General features: G+C 40.9%; 1 protein-coding gene across 2 annotated transcripts; it reads right to left on the reverse strand.

The window, feature by feature from the left end:
• Positions 1-7,294: 7,294 nt before the first annotated feature.
• On the reverse strand, positions 7,295-17,033 carry LOC145411705 (uncharacterized). 2 transcript variants are annotated; one of them, XR_013899445.1, is made up of 3 exons: positions 15,590-17,033; positions 14,112-14,266; positions 10,477-10,585 (listed from the first exon to the last, which is right to left on the reverse strand). XR_013899445.1 is itself a non-coding variant. In XM_080281724.1 (2 exons), exons 1-2 carry the CDS (start codon positions 16,964-16,966, stop codon positions 10,394-10,396), a joined length of 1,569 nt encoding a protein of 522 aa, XP_080137850.1. In that variant the 5' UTR covers positions 16,967-17,033; the 3' UTR covers positions 7,295-10,393. The 2 variants fall into 2 exon arrangements, 1 of the variants encoding a protein (XP_080137850.1); XM_080281724.1 differs by lacking the exon at positions 14,112-14,266 and having other exon boundaries at positions 7,295-10,585.
• Positions 17,034-18,570: the final 1,537 nt, after the last annotated feature.

Here is an 18,570-nt window from a genome sequence, read left to right on the forward strand (position 1 = left end):
AAAACACAAGTCTTCAAATGGTACACACCTATTAAGAAAGGCAACATGTTAGTCCAAGACTCTCCATGTCTTGGCCATCCTTCAACCTCTCGAACAGATGAAAAGATTGAGAAAATTCAAATAGCAATCTTGGAAGATCATCATCACACAATTGATGAACTAGTGGAAGCCACAGGCATTTCTTGAATTTCAGTCAATAGATTTCGACACAAGAAACTTGATATGCACCAAGTCTCGGCAAACTTTGCACCTCAACTTCTAGTGGACAATCAAAAAGTAAATCATGTGAATGTGTGTCAGGGCTTGAAAGAACAGTTGAGAAATGACCCAGAATTTGTTTTTAATGCCATTACAGGTAACTAAACCTTGGTTTACAGGTATGGCCCTAAAACCAAGCAGCAGTCCAATCAGTGGAAGACACCAACATCTCAAGACCAAAAAAAAAGAGTGTCAGGCCAAGTCTAACATCAAGACAATGCTGATCTTGTTTTTTGACAGTGAAGGAGTTGTTCATAAATAATTTGTTCCCCATGGACAGACTGTGAACCAGCTGTTTACAGTACAGTGCTGAGGCGTCTATGGGAAAGCATCAGTTACTAATGTCCAGAGAAGTGTTGCACCCAGAAGTGGTTCTTGTATCATGACAACTCCCCATCACTCACCACTTATCCCCCATACTCACCAGATCTTTAATGCTGAGGAACATCACTTACAGTCATTGGAGAAGTGATTCATCCCAACTCAGTGCTTCATGCATGGGTATAAATATTTCACTTTGTTTCACTCTAAAGGCTCCAACATGCCTGCATGTGTCGGCCTTGGTCACCTAATGGCGGTTCTTCATACTGCTTAATCTCTAGCAGCCTCTTTCGTTAGTCTCTTAACCAAGAGGTCACACACCATAACCTCATCCCAAGTCTTTTCAGTCAACCTCGCACCTCTTCCCCCACCATTCACAACTCTCATTCTCTTCACATAGCTTTCATCCTCCATCCTCTCCATATGCTCAAACCATTTCAGTTTACCCTTTGTCATCACAACACTAATACATTCAGGTCCAATCCTCTTTTTGAACTCTTCTTTCACAATCATAACCCCCCCACGCCTGTCATTCAAAGACATACTACTTGTCCATCTAATCATTGTCATCTCTTTATGTTTGAACCTGTGCATATCCTCTTCCTTTACTACCCAAGTCTAGCTTATTGTGCAACATTACACTTCAAACACATGCTACGTACAAGGACCCCTAAGCATGGAGGGAGAGCCTTTTCAGTGTCAGGAGGGGCAACAGCTCTTTAAACTTCCTTCTACCACTCCTTACCCTTTCTACCTAGCTAGCTCCAACCCCATTGTCAGCACATATCATGTACCTCAAATTACAAAACACAATAAAGAAACTCTTGACTAGATTAATCCTTTCCTGCATCTCTGCTTCTGTATGCTCTCCTTTATATAGCATACACAAAATAATTATTTTGCTGCCTACCTCTAACACCACTGTTTCTCTTAGATATGGAAGGCTTTAAGGAATGCAGGGAGAGAATGACTGCAACATACCATCTCTTTGGATTTGTTGATTTAAAATAGCTCACAATACTGTTAATGCTTAGGTTAGTATGAAGTGGATAGAAATTTTTTTAATGCTGTAGGGTATTTGTAATGGCAATGAAGCATGTGTAGAATAGATCCACATCTAAGTGAGTCATTTAACGTTAGTGCTGTTAAAACCATGGTGTGTGGAGTGCGATGGGTGATTCTGTAAATGGTGTAAATGGTGAATGGTGGAGTAGCAGTTGTATGGTTTAGAAAGGTTCCAACATGATTGCATGCATTTACTTTTATCACCTAATGACAACTCTTCATGCTGCTGAATCTCTGGCAGCCTCTCTATTCAATCCCTTATCCCTGAGGCCACACCTTATGACCTCATCCCAGGTCTTTTTCGTTCTGCCCCTTGAAACTCTACCCTCGACATTCATCACCTCTCACCTTTCACACCCAATTGTTGTTCTCTATCCTCACTATATGCCCTAACCATCTCAATCTCTCCCTCCTGATCACAATGCCAATACATTCAAGTCCCATCCTTCCTTGCAGCTTTTCAATCGTAATCCTGACCTCCCAGGCCTCGTATTTAAGGACATATTGCACATCCATCTTATCACTGTCATTTCTTTGTGTTTGAGCCAATGAATATCCTCATCCATTATTGCCCAGGTCTCACAACCACACAGCATTACACTCCAAATACATGCGACATACAAAGATCCCCTATCATGGAGGGAGAGCCCTCTCAGTGTTAGGAGAGGCAATAGTTCCCTGAACTTCCTACAACCACTCCATATCCTAGCCACAGAGCACATAACATGACCCACCTCCAGCACATAACATGTCCCTCATATAATAAAACTCCATCACACTTGCAAGAGACTCTCCAACAAGATCAATCCTTTCACACCTCTCAGTCTTTGCATGCATTCCCCGACACACCACACATACAAACTCAGCATTAATCTGCAGCCTACCTCTAATACCTAAATATTACCACTTTAAATATCCACTTTTACTCTCAAACCCTATTGCCCCATTCTGTCTCTCCATTTCATAAATCTTTCTTCTGCCACTCTTCGTTTTCTGCAGCCAACACCAAGTAATCAGCATACATTCCCTTGGGAGCCTATTTGTGGAGTCATGTGAGAGAGCTTCACGCATCATGACAAATGACAAGGGGCTCAAGACTGACTCATGATGCACACCAGCTGTCACAGAAAACTTGTCATTCATATCTCCATTCACTCTCACTTTGGTGTGAGCACCTACATACGTAACCATAACCATTCTAACCAGCCATTCCTTAATTTCTAGCTTCTTCATTGCCTACTACCCTCCTCCTTAGGGACTCTGTCAAAGGCCTTCTCCAAATCAACAAAAACAAAACACTGCTCCCTTTTCTTTCCTATGTATTATTCCTGAAGCTGTTGGACAATGAGTATGGCATCAATGGTCCCTTTGCCTGCATAAATCCTACCTGCATCTCATCAAACTTCACTCATTTCCTTATCATATGGTCTAGGACTCTCTCCATTACCTACATTATCTGGTCTAAAAGTTTTATGCCTCTATAATTTACTCTTTCCAGGGCACTGCCATTCCTCTTATACACATTTACAGCCACACTCTTCTGCCAGTCACCTGGGACAACACTCATACATAATCAAATTTATCAAATCAGTAACTAAGCCCACTCCTGTATCTCTGGAGTTCTTCAACATATCAGCAGTCAACCCAGACACACCCACCACCTTCCCCAGCTGTATCCTGCCTATTGCTCTGCACACACCTGCGGCATCAATGAAAGGCCAAGGGCCAAACACTGGATCTGCTGACTCCTAACTCTCCATGTTCCTGTCGAACTCGTCATTCTGCAACCAGTTATAATTCTTTCTCCAGGTATCTTTCATATCCTCACTGTTGACCACTCCTTTCCTTCATCATTCTTAACACACTGCCCACCTATGATAACTCTGTTTGTCCTCTTCATCTGATTTGCCACCTTAAATACGTTTTTCCTTTTGGCATTATTTGTGGAATCAAAAGCCAGTGGTAAATAAAGAAGGTCAATGCATACAAACGTGATGAAATGTTTAGAAATGATACAAAATACATAACTGCTGTCTGTCACTTCAACACCACACTTCAGTCATCTACACACACTTTGGATGGGAAAATCCAAAGCATGGTTCTTGATCTTACCGGGGGACCTGCATTGGAGGTTGCTGGGTGGTGAGGTTGCCAAATTCCTATACCAGTAGTGGAGGGGCGGGGGGGAGTGTATTTTATAGTGGTCTCTTGATTTATGTATTTCTTTGGTCAATCTAGTTTGCATCTCTGAATAATGTGTTCAAAGCAGAGTGAATAACATTTGCAAAACCTTTAACTTCAGATTGTATTTCCTGCATTTACTGCCTGTAATGTGGTAGGTGGGGACGCACACCATCCACTCACTCAATGTAGTGCTGCTCTCAGGTGTCGGCCCTTTCCTCCCCTCCATCCTTCTTTCCTTCCATCCTCTTCTGTCTTTCTTTCCTTGTTCTTCTGCCTATGGGTGACTTTACACTCTCACTTCTGTCTTTCTTTCCAACATTCTTTCCTCTTCATTGTGCCTGTGGGTGACTCTACACTGAGTGACAAACCAAATGGTTTCCTGTACACCAGGAAACCATTTACTATGCTGGGTGGTAACCATATAACCATATTTTGGTGCCTGGTGGTTTAGTGGGTAATTGTTGCACTCCAATCGAATTAAACTAGTGAAGGTTTATATCCAAGGGATGGTTGCTCATGTAATGCCACTCAGGGATGAGTGAGGTTGGTCACTCTCATCTTAAGTGTCAAGACCAACTGCCTAGCCCCGGGCTCCTAAGCTCCTCATGGGGCAATATAGGATTGGATGATGGATGGATGAACATTTAAAAGATGATTTCCTTGGAGATGCAGTACTGTGGTAGTTAATCTGCTGGTTGTTGATTTTGTCCATGTGATACTGAAGTTTCCATGGTGAATAAAGAGCTTTGAAGAAAATTATCTTTCAACAATAGGTGAGTTGTGAATTTCATTGTCATTGTAATAATAATTACACCACACTGCAGCTAACTAATCAGCTTCTTGCTTGTTCCAAAACATTCTTGTCTGGGTTGGAGATGCTGTCTGTAGAATGTTTATTGGAACCTTGATCATAACCTTGTTCATAGCCAAAACACAACAGTAGACTCTAATACTGCATCTGACACAAAGTCCTTGAAGTTTTGGACTATTAACTTAAGGCTACATAGTTGAGAGAAGTCAGTCACTAGGAAGTTCATTGATCATGTTGTCATGCCTTGACAGTATTAGCATAATGAAAGTAAAAACTTCAGGAAGAAGTAAAGGCCAGGGATGTACAAGGACTGAACAGACATAAAAGCAGATGAAAGTATGAAATCATCAGATCTACTGGGATGGGAGGAAGGATCAATTTCGAGGAAAGGATAAAGAAAGTGAATTTTTCTCTTTGAAAGTTGGTTTGAAACAGGGATGTGTCATGTCTCCATGGTTGTTCAATCTGTACATGGATGGGGTAATAAAAGAGGTACAAGGTAGGGGAGTGGATGTTGGAGTGGCCCTGGTGAGAGAGGATAGTGTTTGGAAACTCCCTGTACTGTTGTTTGCAGATGATACTGTGTTGTTAAGTGAAGACGAAGGGGAGCTGCAAGGCTTGGTGGATGAGTTTGAGAGAGTGTGTAAGAAACAGAATCTAAAGGTGAATGTAGGGAGGAGTAAAGTGATGGTCTTTGAGAGAGGTGAAGTTAGTGAATGTACAGCGAGGTTAAGTGATGGTCTTTGAGAGAGCTGAAGTTAGTGAATGTACAGCGAGGTTGGATGGTGAGGAATTGGAAAATGTGAGTACGTTTAAGTACTTGGGTAGTGTGATGAGTAAGGATAGAGGTTTGGAGGGTGAAGTGCTTGAAAGGGTACAGCAGGGAAGAAAGGTTGCTGGTTCTTTGAAAGCAGTGTTAAGAAACAGGGAAGTGAGCATGGAAGTGATAAAGTTACTACATGACAGTATTGTGATACCAACTCTAACTTACGGAAGTGAAGCTTCGACATTGTTGGAAGGACACAAGTCAAGAGTGGGAGCAGTGGAAATGAGTTATTTAAGAGGAGCCTGTGGAGTCACATGGAGAGACAGGCTGACGAATGAGGATATAAAGGAGCGTTGTGGTGTGGATGTGGATGTGATAGGAAGCGTTATGAGGAACACACTGAGGTGGTTTGGCCATGTGGAGAGAATGGAGGGTGAAAGACTGACGAAGAGAGTGTATGTGAGTGAGGTGGAGGGGGGAAGTGGGAGGGGGAGGCCGAGGATGAGATGGAGGGATGGGGTGGAGAGGTATATGAGAGAGGGGGGTGTGAGTTGGGAGCAGGGCAGTGAAATGGCGGGGGACAGGGCGACTTGGAGGCGATTTGTTTGTGGCCACCCCAAACGGGATTGAGGCGTCTGGCAATAGATAGATAGACAGGATAAAGAAAGTACAAAAATTGTTTAATTATCGGCAACATGCACAATGAAATGGGCCGGACATTCACACATCAGAAATCCTGCAGCATCCTGGCTCCACCTCACAAGCTTTTAATAATCTATCTACATCTTAATTTTTTTTAGGTGTGCTTCATCAACACTTGCCACATAATCAGTCTTAAAAATGGCATGCCAGATCCTTTCATGCACTCTGTACGTAATTCATGCAATTGACGTGATCACCTGCCCATTCCCTAGCCTAATTCTTCTCTTTACGTCTCTTTTACCAAATCCATTTACCTTCTTGGCATACTGCACCACTTTCGGACTCACTCACACGTACCCTTCATCGTAAGTGACCCCATTATAGTACCTTTATCCATTCTCTGCCTGTAATCATACCAGCTAAGCATTCTTCAACCTAGTGATCAACAAATGTCCTTACTCCACATTTTTAAGCAATCACATTCTCATCCTGTACACTCCCATGCAACACACACTCCTCAGTGTTCTTACTCCTTGCTCTCATACCCTACCAGTCACACCCATACATTGATGTGGGGACTAACAAATTGTGATGCACTTCTCTTACAGCCCATACACATCTCTTAAGTGTCAAGGCTGTCACGGCACTAGCCTCCATCCTTTCCTGTGCTCCTTCACCCACTTACGTCTTCTATTACTGTACACAGGTACTTCTTTAACTTCAATTAATCTTTTAGAGATGTAACAGTTCAGATTTTTAGTGAGTAGATAACCAATCTGTGATGGGTTGGGTAATGGATAAGAATTAACAAGGTGTTCCTTTCCTACCATTCAATATTCCTGTAATGGCATATGATATGGCTTCATGCATATTAAACTGCATGCAACTGGAAACAGCATTTAAGTACTTTTTACCTAAATTTAAGATACAGGATTTAAAATCTGGCTGCTTATGGTTGCTGTCACTTTGTAATGAGCTCTGCTATTCTAGTATGCCAAGCTTAAAGTGTCTATATGCCAGTTGGAATCACAGTGGAAGTTTACATATTCAAAAATGTGTGAAGACATATTTCTAATTCAGCACAAGAACTGAAACCATGTTCAGTTACTGTAGCCTGGAATGTTCATTCAGTACTGTACACTAAATCATTTCTCATTACTGCTGATTATCAATACAGTATACACTTCAAGTGCCATCATATACACTAATACATTATATTAACAGGGGAAACAAACACCTCCTTTCAACAATACATTTTTATTGTTCAAAAAATGTTCACAGACAATGAAAGACGAGTATAAAAAAATATTTACATAGTATTATAAGCAGGGTATTAACATTGTCTCCAGTTAAAATGGATATTATTACTTTTCCTTGTTGTCTGTCATGACCTCAAGAATGATGCAGCTCCTGTGTCACTTCCTGATGCAAATGAACTAATTTTGGAGACAAATTACCTTTAGATAATTACATAACTTCAAAAATGGATAAAAATATATTCTTTAATTTATGATACAAATGCCATTTACTGTATTTACCAACCCTTTAATATTTCATAAGCAAATTTATGATAAATGTATAAAAACTGACATATTACAACCAAAAATAATGATGTACAGCAATGGTCCCTCTTTCTATTAGATCAGTGGCAGTAACTTTGACACCTTGTTGTCACAATGTTATGGAGTGAATCCAATGCAAGATTATGATACTTGGATGAAGCAGACAACAGGATCTGACTATGCTTTGATTATACCTGTACATGATCACAATCACTATTATTACAGTATTACCATTATTATGAGCTGCAGCTTGTAAAATAATGAGATTAGGAAATAACCTTATTGACACGTTTGTGGAAGCATTATGGCAAGAGCAATCCAAGTTTACTCTTACAAATCCAGTGAGGTAATGCTTTCCTGACCAAAGATACATTTAACAGGGAAGCATCTCTCCTATGCCTGTTAGAATAGACAAGAGATTGAACGTGCCCAACTGACAGATATAGATCGTCTGACTAGATTATTGAAAATAAAATTGCAGTAGGACATTATCTGCTTGACATGGAGAGCAGTGGACCAATGATGGACTAACTGGAATCTAATTACGTGAGGTATCTGTCTCTTTCACAAAGCAACATTCCCATATCAGTTGTTCCAAACCTCTCAGTCAAGCATAAAAGGCATTACTGTACTGTAAATAGTAATTCGAGCCGATGTAATTCTTTACATAATGACACTCTTTAGTGAACAAGTATGGTTGCCATTCCTCTTGAATGGAACATGTGAAATATGTACACTTCAAGATTTCAATACCCGTCACTAGTTCATACTGCTTGGTGGATCTAAATGATAAGAACTGTGTTCACAGGAACCACTGTGTGCTATGATAAACTTAGTCACTTTGTGCTTCACTTATCATGTCAACAATTGTGCTGATAAATGCATTCATTGCAATCTGATCTATGAATGATGTGACTGACTGAAATTTAAATGACTGATAAATCCTACCATACTGAATTTATAATGACAGTTTGTACAAAAATTTAACCATGATGAGGGAAGAATGGCTAACAAAAAATACAAAATGTATATCTTGTATAATAATAATAAAAAAATCACAGGTATGAAAACAGCTCTTTGAAATATAACTCGATAAAAATAAGAGTTGATGGAATACACTAGTCAGGTATGACTAGCCTGAAAGGAGCAGTGTTGTGTTTGAACAAAGACAAGCATTCTGAAAGTGTTGCAATGTGTTGAAATAGCTTAAGCAAATCTACCCTGAGCACAACCAACTTTCAGCCAATGAAAATTTTGTTAATCCCAATGGTACTGCAAGTTTATTATAAATAAAATGTTTTGGAAACCTATGCTATGCAATACAAATATGTATGGTATCATCATAAATACTTAATAATTAATTTAGGTCCTGCAATCATTAGTGGAGATTTGCTTGTTGCCCAACCCTGATTTAGACTTGCTGATGTCTCATGAGTCCCCTACATCACCCTACATGAAACAAAGATAATTTATACATGTTTGAACTTTCTCCCTTTGTCCAAGTATGGTTGTGCTTCTCTTGCACACTGACACCAACCTGCTTATTTCAGTCAACTGTGTACTGGTGTTGTTGGCAAGGGTGGGTGTGATTGCTTGGCCTGTGGAATGTTCTTGTCAGCTGCATTACACCAACAAACACAAGGGCTAACTGAGGTTTAGGTGAGAGAAGGTTGGTGATATTCAATATGAGTTATGAATACACAAGAACCTGACAAATGACTGCGAGCATATCGGTTGTAAATTGAACAGTAGCTCAACTTTTAAAAAAGTTATGACATAAAACTGCCATGTACAAGCATCTGGCCATTAAAGAAAACTTACATAAAAAAGCTGCCTCTACTAAAAAATATTTCCCTTTCCAGGACTGTTAACATTGCATACTCTGAAATTAACTTTGCATATCAAAACTGCACAGATATTAGCATCACATTTTTGCATACTAATACTGTTGCATCCTGTTGACATAAAGTTATATATCTGGGTAAACATCGACAACCTCTGTATAAATGGGAAGTACTGTAGTATTTTAAAGATTATCTAAGTGTGTTACCTATTGCTGTGTATCTTCATAGTAACTTGGATATCGTCTAGTATAAGACATTAATACAGATCTGCTCTAAATGCGCTTGGATTTGTCTCACAACACATGCTATGAACTGGAAGCTTAATGCAGACAAAATTTTGGATAACTTTTACAGACATCCTGAATATGTAGTCTGGCATTTAAAAATGGAGATGTGAAAATGGAATAGATCAGCAGCACACTGAAGGGTACACTTTCTTATAATCCCTCAAGACATTAAAACTAGTTATGACAACCTTGGAGCAACTGAACCAAAATCCCGGCTCTTGGATCAATGTCACAGTTGAAAACAAGAATTAGACGAACACACTGCGACTAAAATGGGACAACCGAATCTTCACACCTGAGCACAGCTGGGGTGTAGCAGGGGGTTGACTAAACTGGTTGACTGACTGAGCTATAAACTGAGTATGGCTGGCAAACTCAATGAAGCATGGGGGCTACTGATAGGGTGGACTGCCAAGTGCATAGTGGCAACATTCAGCCCAAACCTCACCTCAGATCACCCAAAACCTCTTCATGAGTGTTGGAAAGGGGGTCAGGGGGGACCTCACGGCACTGGGGCATTGGCAAGACAAATCCCCGACTCTCCAGCTTCAGGAGCTCGGGAGTATCTCGTTGCGAGCGAATGGCAGGTCGCACCCTGGAATCTCACAGTAAGTCTGGGGCATCTTCACTGCCCCAGACCCTTAGGGGCACTCTCACAGCGCAGTCTCCTTGCGGGGTGTTGGTGTGGCAGCGTGGCCAGACCGAGCTGTAGCCCCACATGACCCTGGAGTGGGTGGTGGAAGGCTGGAAGGTGGACGGAGGCCAGGGGATGCACGGTGCCGGGGGGAGCGGAAGGATGCAACTTCACGGGATGGCTTTGCTTCCTGAATCTTTCGCAGCAGAATCTGCAAACAAACAGTATATTCATTATTGTGACTGTAAGAATACTGATGAAAGTGCATCAGTGTACTATGTTGAACCATACTGTACTGCACTAGTTGTACTATGGTATATTTAATAATGCCCAGTACTAGTATGCAATTTTTTTTTTTTTTTTCGCCTAGCTACCATACTGTACATCATACTAAGCAGCAGGCTTTTCCCTTCACTACCTGCTGATAAGAAAATCTAACATCTGTACCATGTGAAATTTGTTGCTAGGCAGACAGCACCAACTTGACAAGGACTAGAATATAAAGAAATCATATATGATGGCATATACATTGCAAAACTAACCTACAAGAAGGTCAACTATTAATATTTTAATTTCTACATTGTCAACCTTGTGCTTTCAACTGATTCCTATACTGTATAATGTATCCCTGACCTTGAGCTACACTACATTCACCTTTTGACCTTCATCTGACAAAGCATTGCATACGGTAGGTTACCTTATCATCAGCTGAGTACCCAATAAATTATAAAATACAGTACCGGAAATAAGTTTGATTAGCTAAGTGACTACTGGGTAGCTAAAATGTAAGTACTGTAATCATATAAAAGGATTTTCATTACAATGAAGTTACCAGTATGTATTCCAAAGTCTAATACTGTACAGTACTGGTACTTTGCAAGCAAGTTCAAATATAAGTAGACAGTTTTGAGTGTAACTGTAATCTCAAAATAAATGATCCATTGACTTGGTACCATACATGAAGCCTACACCAAAAGTTATGGCAAAAGGATAGCAGTACCATATGCAGTGCAGTAACTAACTATTAACAAAAACTGAAAAAATACATCACCACATAAACTACACGCTTATTAATACCAGTACAGTATTTAAAAAAAAAAAAAAAAAAAAAAAGTAGGCAAGTGTGGGAGTGTGGGAACCTTGCATCTGGCTAATAGCTGGCCATAATCTAAAATAAACCATGCCAAGGTGACTCCATGATGGCACCACCAGTTGTTAATTTATGTCCCCACAGCAAAAATTATAAAGCCAATGACAACTACTTAATTTACCAACACAGCAAGGGATACAAACAGCCGTGGAATGATCACCACTATCACATAACATCCCATTCCAATACCGTACTCTTCGTCACTGGGGAATTTATAGGACTGGTGTAACTTTTACTTCACACTCTGAACACTGACTGACCTAATGCTGTGCACAGCAAACAAAGACCAGGCACTCACTATCCTTGGACACCAGTCAAGCATGTAGGTTACTCAGTTTATAATCATAAGTTTTACTGTACAGTACTATGATATACATGAATGACCAATTATGGAAAAAGTGCTCTGGCACTGTATCTCAGTACAAGTACCTAAAAAGAAATAATAACCTTGGTACAGTCATTACTGTCTAATAAACTTACTGAGCTAAATGACATAGGGTAACTGCTTAAGGTGACTTCTTTTACTTAAGTTTTACATTTACTTCCCACATATGTCAGGTGTGTCATCACTAGGCATGGTCTGTGTGGGTGGGGAGGTGACCAGCAAGATACAAGTCTTCCTTGAACTATGTGCGACCCCACTGACAACCAAAGAAAAAGATGAATGTGAAAAGAAGCAAGGGAGGCCACTGGGACAGCATGATGTGAAGGCTCTGGAGACAGTAACTGCTGAATAGTGGAGATGGAAAATACAAGGAAGTAATAGCTAGCATGAAACTTATAGTCCACAGCACAGATTACCACTAGAGTACCAGTACCAAAGTATTAAATGCCAAACATGAGTAAAGGTACTGCACAAGGCAAACTAAATACATGAGATAATGGTACGATAAAAGTACGGTATTGTACTGTACCCAGTACCGAAAAGCAGCCGAGATACAGAGAATAAGCAAAGTATACAAAGAGGGCACAGAATGACAAAAAGCATCAAACTGCTCCAGGCAATGATTTCACTCAACAAATGCAGAAAAAAAAGGAAAGTTTAACACATTGTTACAATGAAATACTGTGAAACTTGAAACTAGGTAGGCTACACAATGAAAAACAATGATGAAACCCATCAGGAAGTAAAGGCAGATTAAGAGAGAAAACATGTAAATTACAAAGAATTACATAAGGAAAACCTGCAGAAAAAGTAACTGCTGCAATTATAATGTGGAAAGGTAGACAAAGAAAAGACATCAGATTTAGCCCATTAAGCATGAAAACATATTTTAAAGTACCGGTATGTTTTACCCTTGCTATCTTTAGACTATTTCATCCAGTTCAACAAATTTACTTAACTGGATGAGTTGGGTATTGCTGGCTTTCCTTTGTTATTCCTAGACTGAAAAAACTGTCGGAGACAGCAAGAATAAACTAACATGTTACAGTATGATACTTGAGTGAGAGGTTAAGAGCACTGTAGGACTAAAAAAGAATCAATGATGATAGTAAATATGCATGTATAAAGAATGTTCAGTAGCTACATGGAAACACACCAAAGCAAAGGGCAAAACAACAGAAAAGGCAAAAACTAGGCCATAAATGAAAGGCCAAAAAGTAGGAGACAAATGAAAGGAAAGTACCAATATCAACACTTACACAAAAGCTAATAGCCTATATATATTATATAGGCTATATATATATATATACACACACACAAATAAATGTATCAAAACTTAGAAACAAATGAATGGCTAGGAGTAATATGACCACTGCTGCATATGATGAGTATGGTAGGCTATGGCAAAAACAAATCCAGGTAGAATCTAAAGCTACAGTACCTTAGGGGAATGGGTGAAAATTAAGAGCAACTAATCACACCCTATAACATACAAAAATAACAGAAACAAAAATGACAGCTACAGTAAATAATAACTGCTGGTAATGCAGAATAACAAAATCTAAGGAGTAAAGAATACAATGAAATGGGTGAAAGGGAACAATGGAGACTTGAGACAGGCATACTAAAAAAAAACAAAAGGGAGAAAGAGGAAGAGAGAATAAGCCAAGACTGATTTTCCTTTTCCTGCAATGCACTTTCTAATTTCTTTACATGTCAATTTACTTTTTTTTTTTTTTACTGATGATGAATGATGAAACAAATACTGGTATTACACTTCATCAACAAAGAACAAATCCTACAGTTTGCAAAATACTCCTTCCCCACACTCCAACACACTGCCTGCAACTATGGATATGCATATAGCTAGTCCTTACCATATGTAAAATGTGTTTCATAATGCTACAACTTTTTATACACAATTGGTGCTGTAAACTGGGGGAACAGGTAGATAAGGTTTATAACTAGCAAGGAAGCTTTGAGAGAGAATATTTCCAGAATCTACTGTGTTGTGATCAATAGAAAAGGTACAGTACTATTCTCACTTCAGCCCATACTCAACTTGGCAATAAATTTATGTTTTTCCGTTGTTTTTATATGATTTGCTTGATTTTTCTGTTCAATATGATATGACTTCCATCAAATTTAACAGGTATTAACTAAAAGTAATTCAGCCCTAACCAAAACAATTTCCAACCTTACCTTAGCCACTGGCCTAACATTCCTGAAAAAAAGAGCAGGATCAGGAGAGCGATGGCTGCTCAGGGATGCCATGGCGAAACTGAGTTGCCAGGCAGGAACTCAGCCGGTGATTGGCTACAGTAAATCACATGACTCTCATCCTGGCTGCCAACTGGCTAGATGAAAAAATGTTATGTCTCTGTTATTATTGATTTTTGATGGAAGACAGAAGAAAATGTGTTTACACATTGAGATATGGCTACAGAACACTCTTAAAATAACCATATCAAGTATGGACTGACATGAGAATATTACCACAGAAAAAAAAGCAGCATACAGTAAGTCCATGTTAAAAGTCCCCTCACTGATGGTTGTTTTTTTAATTAGGTGCACAGTATCATTGCAAAACTGCCAAATAACATCCCACTGCTACATATGGTTGAGCTGATTTCCCAGTTCTCCCAACTTTACTGTAGCTATCAATAGTATGGGGGGATAAGTTGTGATATTCTGAAACATGCTCTTTGCTTATTATACAAACTGCATGTGTACTAAGATCAACTAGAGGGGAAATCTGCCAACAATACAATGGAAATGACCTGGCCAAGGCTGTATCTGTGCTACTTCCTTGAACTACCTCACACCACTTACCTAACCTCCCCCTACTTCAACCCCTTCACTATGGTACTATCATCATTTTTCCTCCCTAACCTATTTTAACCCCTTCACTATGTTGCTATCTTTAATACTGTATTTCTTACTTATATTCCTTCTACTTTAAAACTCACTATGGAACCATCTTTAATTTTATAACCACCTCCTACTCTAGTCATGCTGCCTCAGACATTTGTATTCAGCTTAGGAGAGACTTTTCATGCTGGGGGGAGATTGGATATAGCCTTCACTTACCCCTTCACTACAAGATATCTCCCTTAAGTTGAACCAAAATATCTGGTGGTGGCCTGACAGTGTTAAAAAGAAAAAAGCAGCAGTAGGAGTTAACCCACAAGACTGACAAACTATAGATAAGTGATTAGAAAAACAGTACTTAATAAAATAATAATAATAATTTACTGTAACCAAAATATGCTAGCTTTTACTAAGGTACTTTAGTAGCTAATTGGCTAACATCAGGCATTTACAAAGAAAAAGGTGTTCCTCACAAACTCTACAGCTAGGTCCTAATTAGGCTCTGTCAAGAAGGAGTTCTCAAATATCACAATTTCTTCATTAACTGGCACTACACTACAAAACTGGCATATCAGTTTTCTATGTAGGACCAGAAATTTTGTACACAATTTTCTATAATTTCCTCTTGACATGAATGAAAAAAGTACTTACAAATCAACAATGTGGGGACAATGGAACTACGATAGGTAATTAACTAACTTCCTCTGAATTTAATATAAAAAAAGGAGTATCAAACCGAGTGACTTATAACACAGACATACTGCACTCTTAACTTCAGCAAGAGTAGGAAGAGCAACAAAGAAACTTACCATATTTTCCCTACGAATTCTTTCTTCCTCCCTCCTTCGGCTGACTGTGGCATTGGCTGGTCGGTGGACAGATCTGTTGGAGGAACCCTGCTGTCTGTTGTTTGATCGATTATGTGCACTGACGATCTTTTGAAGGAGCAGATGATTCTCCCGGTCTATCCTCCGAACCTCCTCATTGGTAAAGGACATGTTTTTCCTGCGGTGCTGTTGGTGATGCGAGGTATGGCGGCGCAGGTGGCGGTGGTGTGGGCTGGCATCGATGGGATGTATGGTCATGGGGTTGGATTGATGCTCCTGCCCACTGTCATCATTGAGGTGGTTGTCAGTGGATGATGGTGTGGTATGGGTGATGTGACCATTGTGATGATGATGATTGTAGTGATTGTCATGGCCATTCTGATGACTATGGTGGTGGGGAGTGTCGCTGCGGCTCCTGTGGCCAGCCTGCTTCCTCCGCTTCTTCTTTTCCAGCTCCACCACAGCCTTCAGCAACTTGGACATGTCAGTTGAGTCGTCACTGTGGCCCATGCCATTGTAGTGAGGTGGGGATGGGCCAGGCAGGGCTGAGGGATATCCATGGTCCTCCTCACTCTGGTAGTCAAGGCCCAGGTCTCGGTTGTCATGAAGGGCCAAGGGGGACGTGCCCAGGGTGCGACGGGGCAGCACCGGGGACAGACCCAGAGGACTGGCAGTAGCTGAGATCAGTGGAGAGACATCTGTGATGTCACTTTCTGAATCGCTGTCATCGTACTCACTCTCATCACTGCTTTCTGACTCCGAAGAGAGGTTGGAGTTCTCGCCGTCGAGATACACTGTAAGTGTTACCTGGTCAATCAGCCTGTCGACTTGTGACTTGGGGTCGTCATCGTCACTGCTGTCACTGTGATCGCCGTCGGTATCACTTAGGTCGCTCTCCTCCCAATCATCAGAGCTGTAAGGGTTATGGTGGTCTACGTGTTCCATGACTGCACAGGCTTGGCCCGGCTGCTGCTCAAGCTGCTGCGCCTCAAAGGAACTCGCACTACCACCGACCATCCCTGCCGTGTTAGGACTCAGACTGATTCCTTCACTACCACTGTCCCTCCTCCACACCTCTTCTCCTCCCTTATGACCTTCTCCCTGGCGCCTCCTACTGGCCCGGGCCTCACTGCTAGAAGAAGTGACCTCCACACAACGGTACCGGGAGTCCTCTAAACAACTGGGAGCTTGGGAGGACGAGGAACCCACCACACAACTCACTGTGGGTCCGCTAACCATTCCTGTACCACAACCTTTAGTCCGGTCAACAACACTATCGTCTCTGAAAAAACTAAAGTCCACTGCACCACCGATGTCAGGCTCGTACACTGTGTCGTTCTCACCTATTTTGTGAGCCATCCTGCCCCGCACACGGGTATTATAAGAGTCCCTTGCTGTCCATCCGTCTTGCCAACCTCCCCCAACTCCAGCCGACCCGCTGCCATTGACTAGGCAGGGCGACCAACAGAAACCATGACGTCACAACCCTTCACACCTACAAAATTATATACACTTCCCAAACCAACCACCCATATCTATTATTGAACCCGTGGTAACAAATGTCAAAGTGTATAATGCAACCCAGTCTTCCGAAACACCGGGAAAAATCGAGGGAGGGGCCAAAAAAGTGGTATTAATATGAGAAAACCTTGGGAGTTGGCAAGACTTGTGTGACGTCAGGCGGTGGGCGGAGCTTCGGTGAATCATGTGTGGAGCGCCTGACACAAGGACTAATTTCCCTAGAACCAGAACACTGACGGGGTTTTCCTGTAAAGCAGATCAGTATCCGGCCTTTTATCCTGTCGTGATAAGAAATGCAAACGGCGGTTACGACATCCTGCCCTAGAATTTGGAGAGGTACAGTAATTAAAAACCTGTGTTGCTGAGGTTTTAAGGTTCCCCCATTTAACATTCATCACAGATACGTCAGTTACCTTATAATACTATCTAGTTTAAGGCACAAGGTGGCTGAACACGAATTTGCGGAGAGTATTGCACTAATTTGCTAATGAGGCCAGAGAGCAGTGAAAGTAGGGTATGACGAGTTTTACACTGTACTCATTTCAAGTGAGGGTTATTGAAGTCGGTTAAACTCGGGGTAAATGACCGACATCCTGCCCTCACTATTTCCGCAGCCTCTCCCAACATCACCTCTACTCATCCTCACAGCTGCATCTTTTTTGCAGCACTCTGTTATGCGTGTCTGTTAACTTTCTTCATTTCTACATTTACCTGTCTGTCTCCCACTTATACGGTACATTTGGTATCACAAACTTGCATTTTTCCTTTGTTCTGTCCTGTTTACTGTTTTTGCCTGTTTTACTCAGTGCTTTATCATCTTTATTCCTGCACATTTAGATACCCCGTATCTCATCCCCCTTTCTGTTACGATCTTTCATGCTTTGTTTGTTTAATGATTTGCCATTTGTTCCAGAGTCTTATGGTTCTTTCCCGTTAATTGTTTATTTATTGTTTTACCTTCAGCCTTCCTCGATTGCAGTTTCTGTGTAATCATTAAATTTCCCCCGTTTTCCTGGTCAGTCTGTTTTCCTCATGTATCCTTTGGTCTTTCATATTTCTTCCACTAGTCAACTCTCCCTATCTGGTACTCAGACTGCCTGTCCCCCTTACTTTCACACTTTCCCCCACCCCACCTCATTTATTTATCACCGTAACACACACTTGCTCTCTCACACACACACTCACTTAATTCCAACTCTCCCTCTTTTTCTCTTATAGCCTTTTTTTTTTCCCCTGCACATTATCTTTCTTTCGAATACCCGCCTTTCCACACTCCCACACCCACTTATGATTCTCTCCCTTTCACTTTTTTCTCACACCTTTCACACCTCATTCCTCCCTCCCTGTCCTTAATCACCACACCTTTCCATCATGAACATCACTTATTTTTTCCTCCATTTCGTTTGCTCTCTCTCTCTCTCTCTCTCTCTCTCTCTCTCTCT

This window comes from Coenobita brevimanus, chromosome 90 (genome assembly GCF_032717465.1).
Source record: "Coenobita brevimanus isolate Jiangsu-jjx chromosome 90, ASM3271746v2, whole genome shotgun sequence".
Taxonomy (NCBI): domain Eukaryota; kingdom Metazoa; phylum Arthropoda; class Malacostraca; order Decapoda; family Coenobitidae; genus Coenobita; species Coenobita brevimanus.

Excerpts from the sequence above, each read along its gene's own strand:
- LOC145411705 (XM_080281724.1), bottom strand. The coding sequence starts at position 16,966 with ATGGCTCACAAAATAGGTGAGAACGACACAGTGTACGAGCCTGACATC. Across the intron at positions 10,586-15,589 it reads GAATTCGTAGGGAAAATATG|ATTCTGCTGCGAAAGATTCA; the intron begins GTAAGTTTCTTT and ends GTTTGTTTGCAG.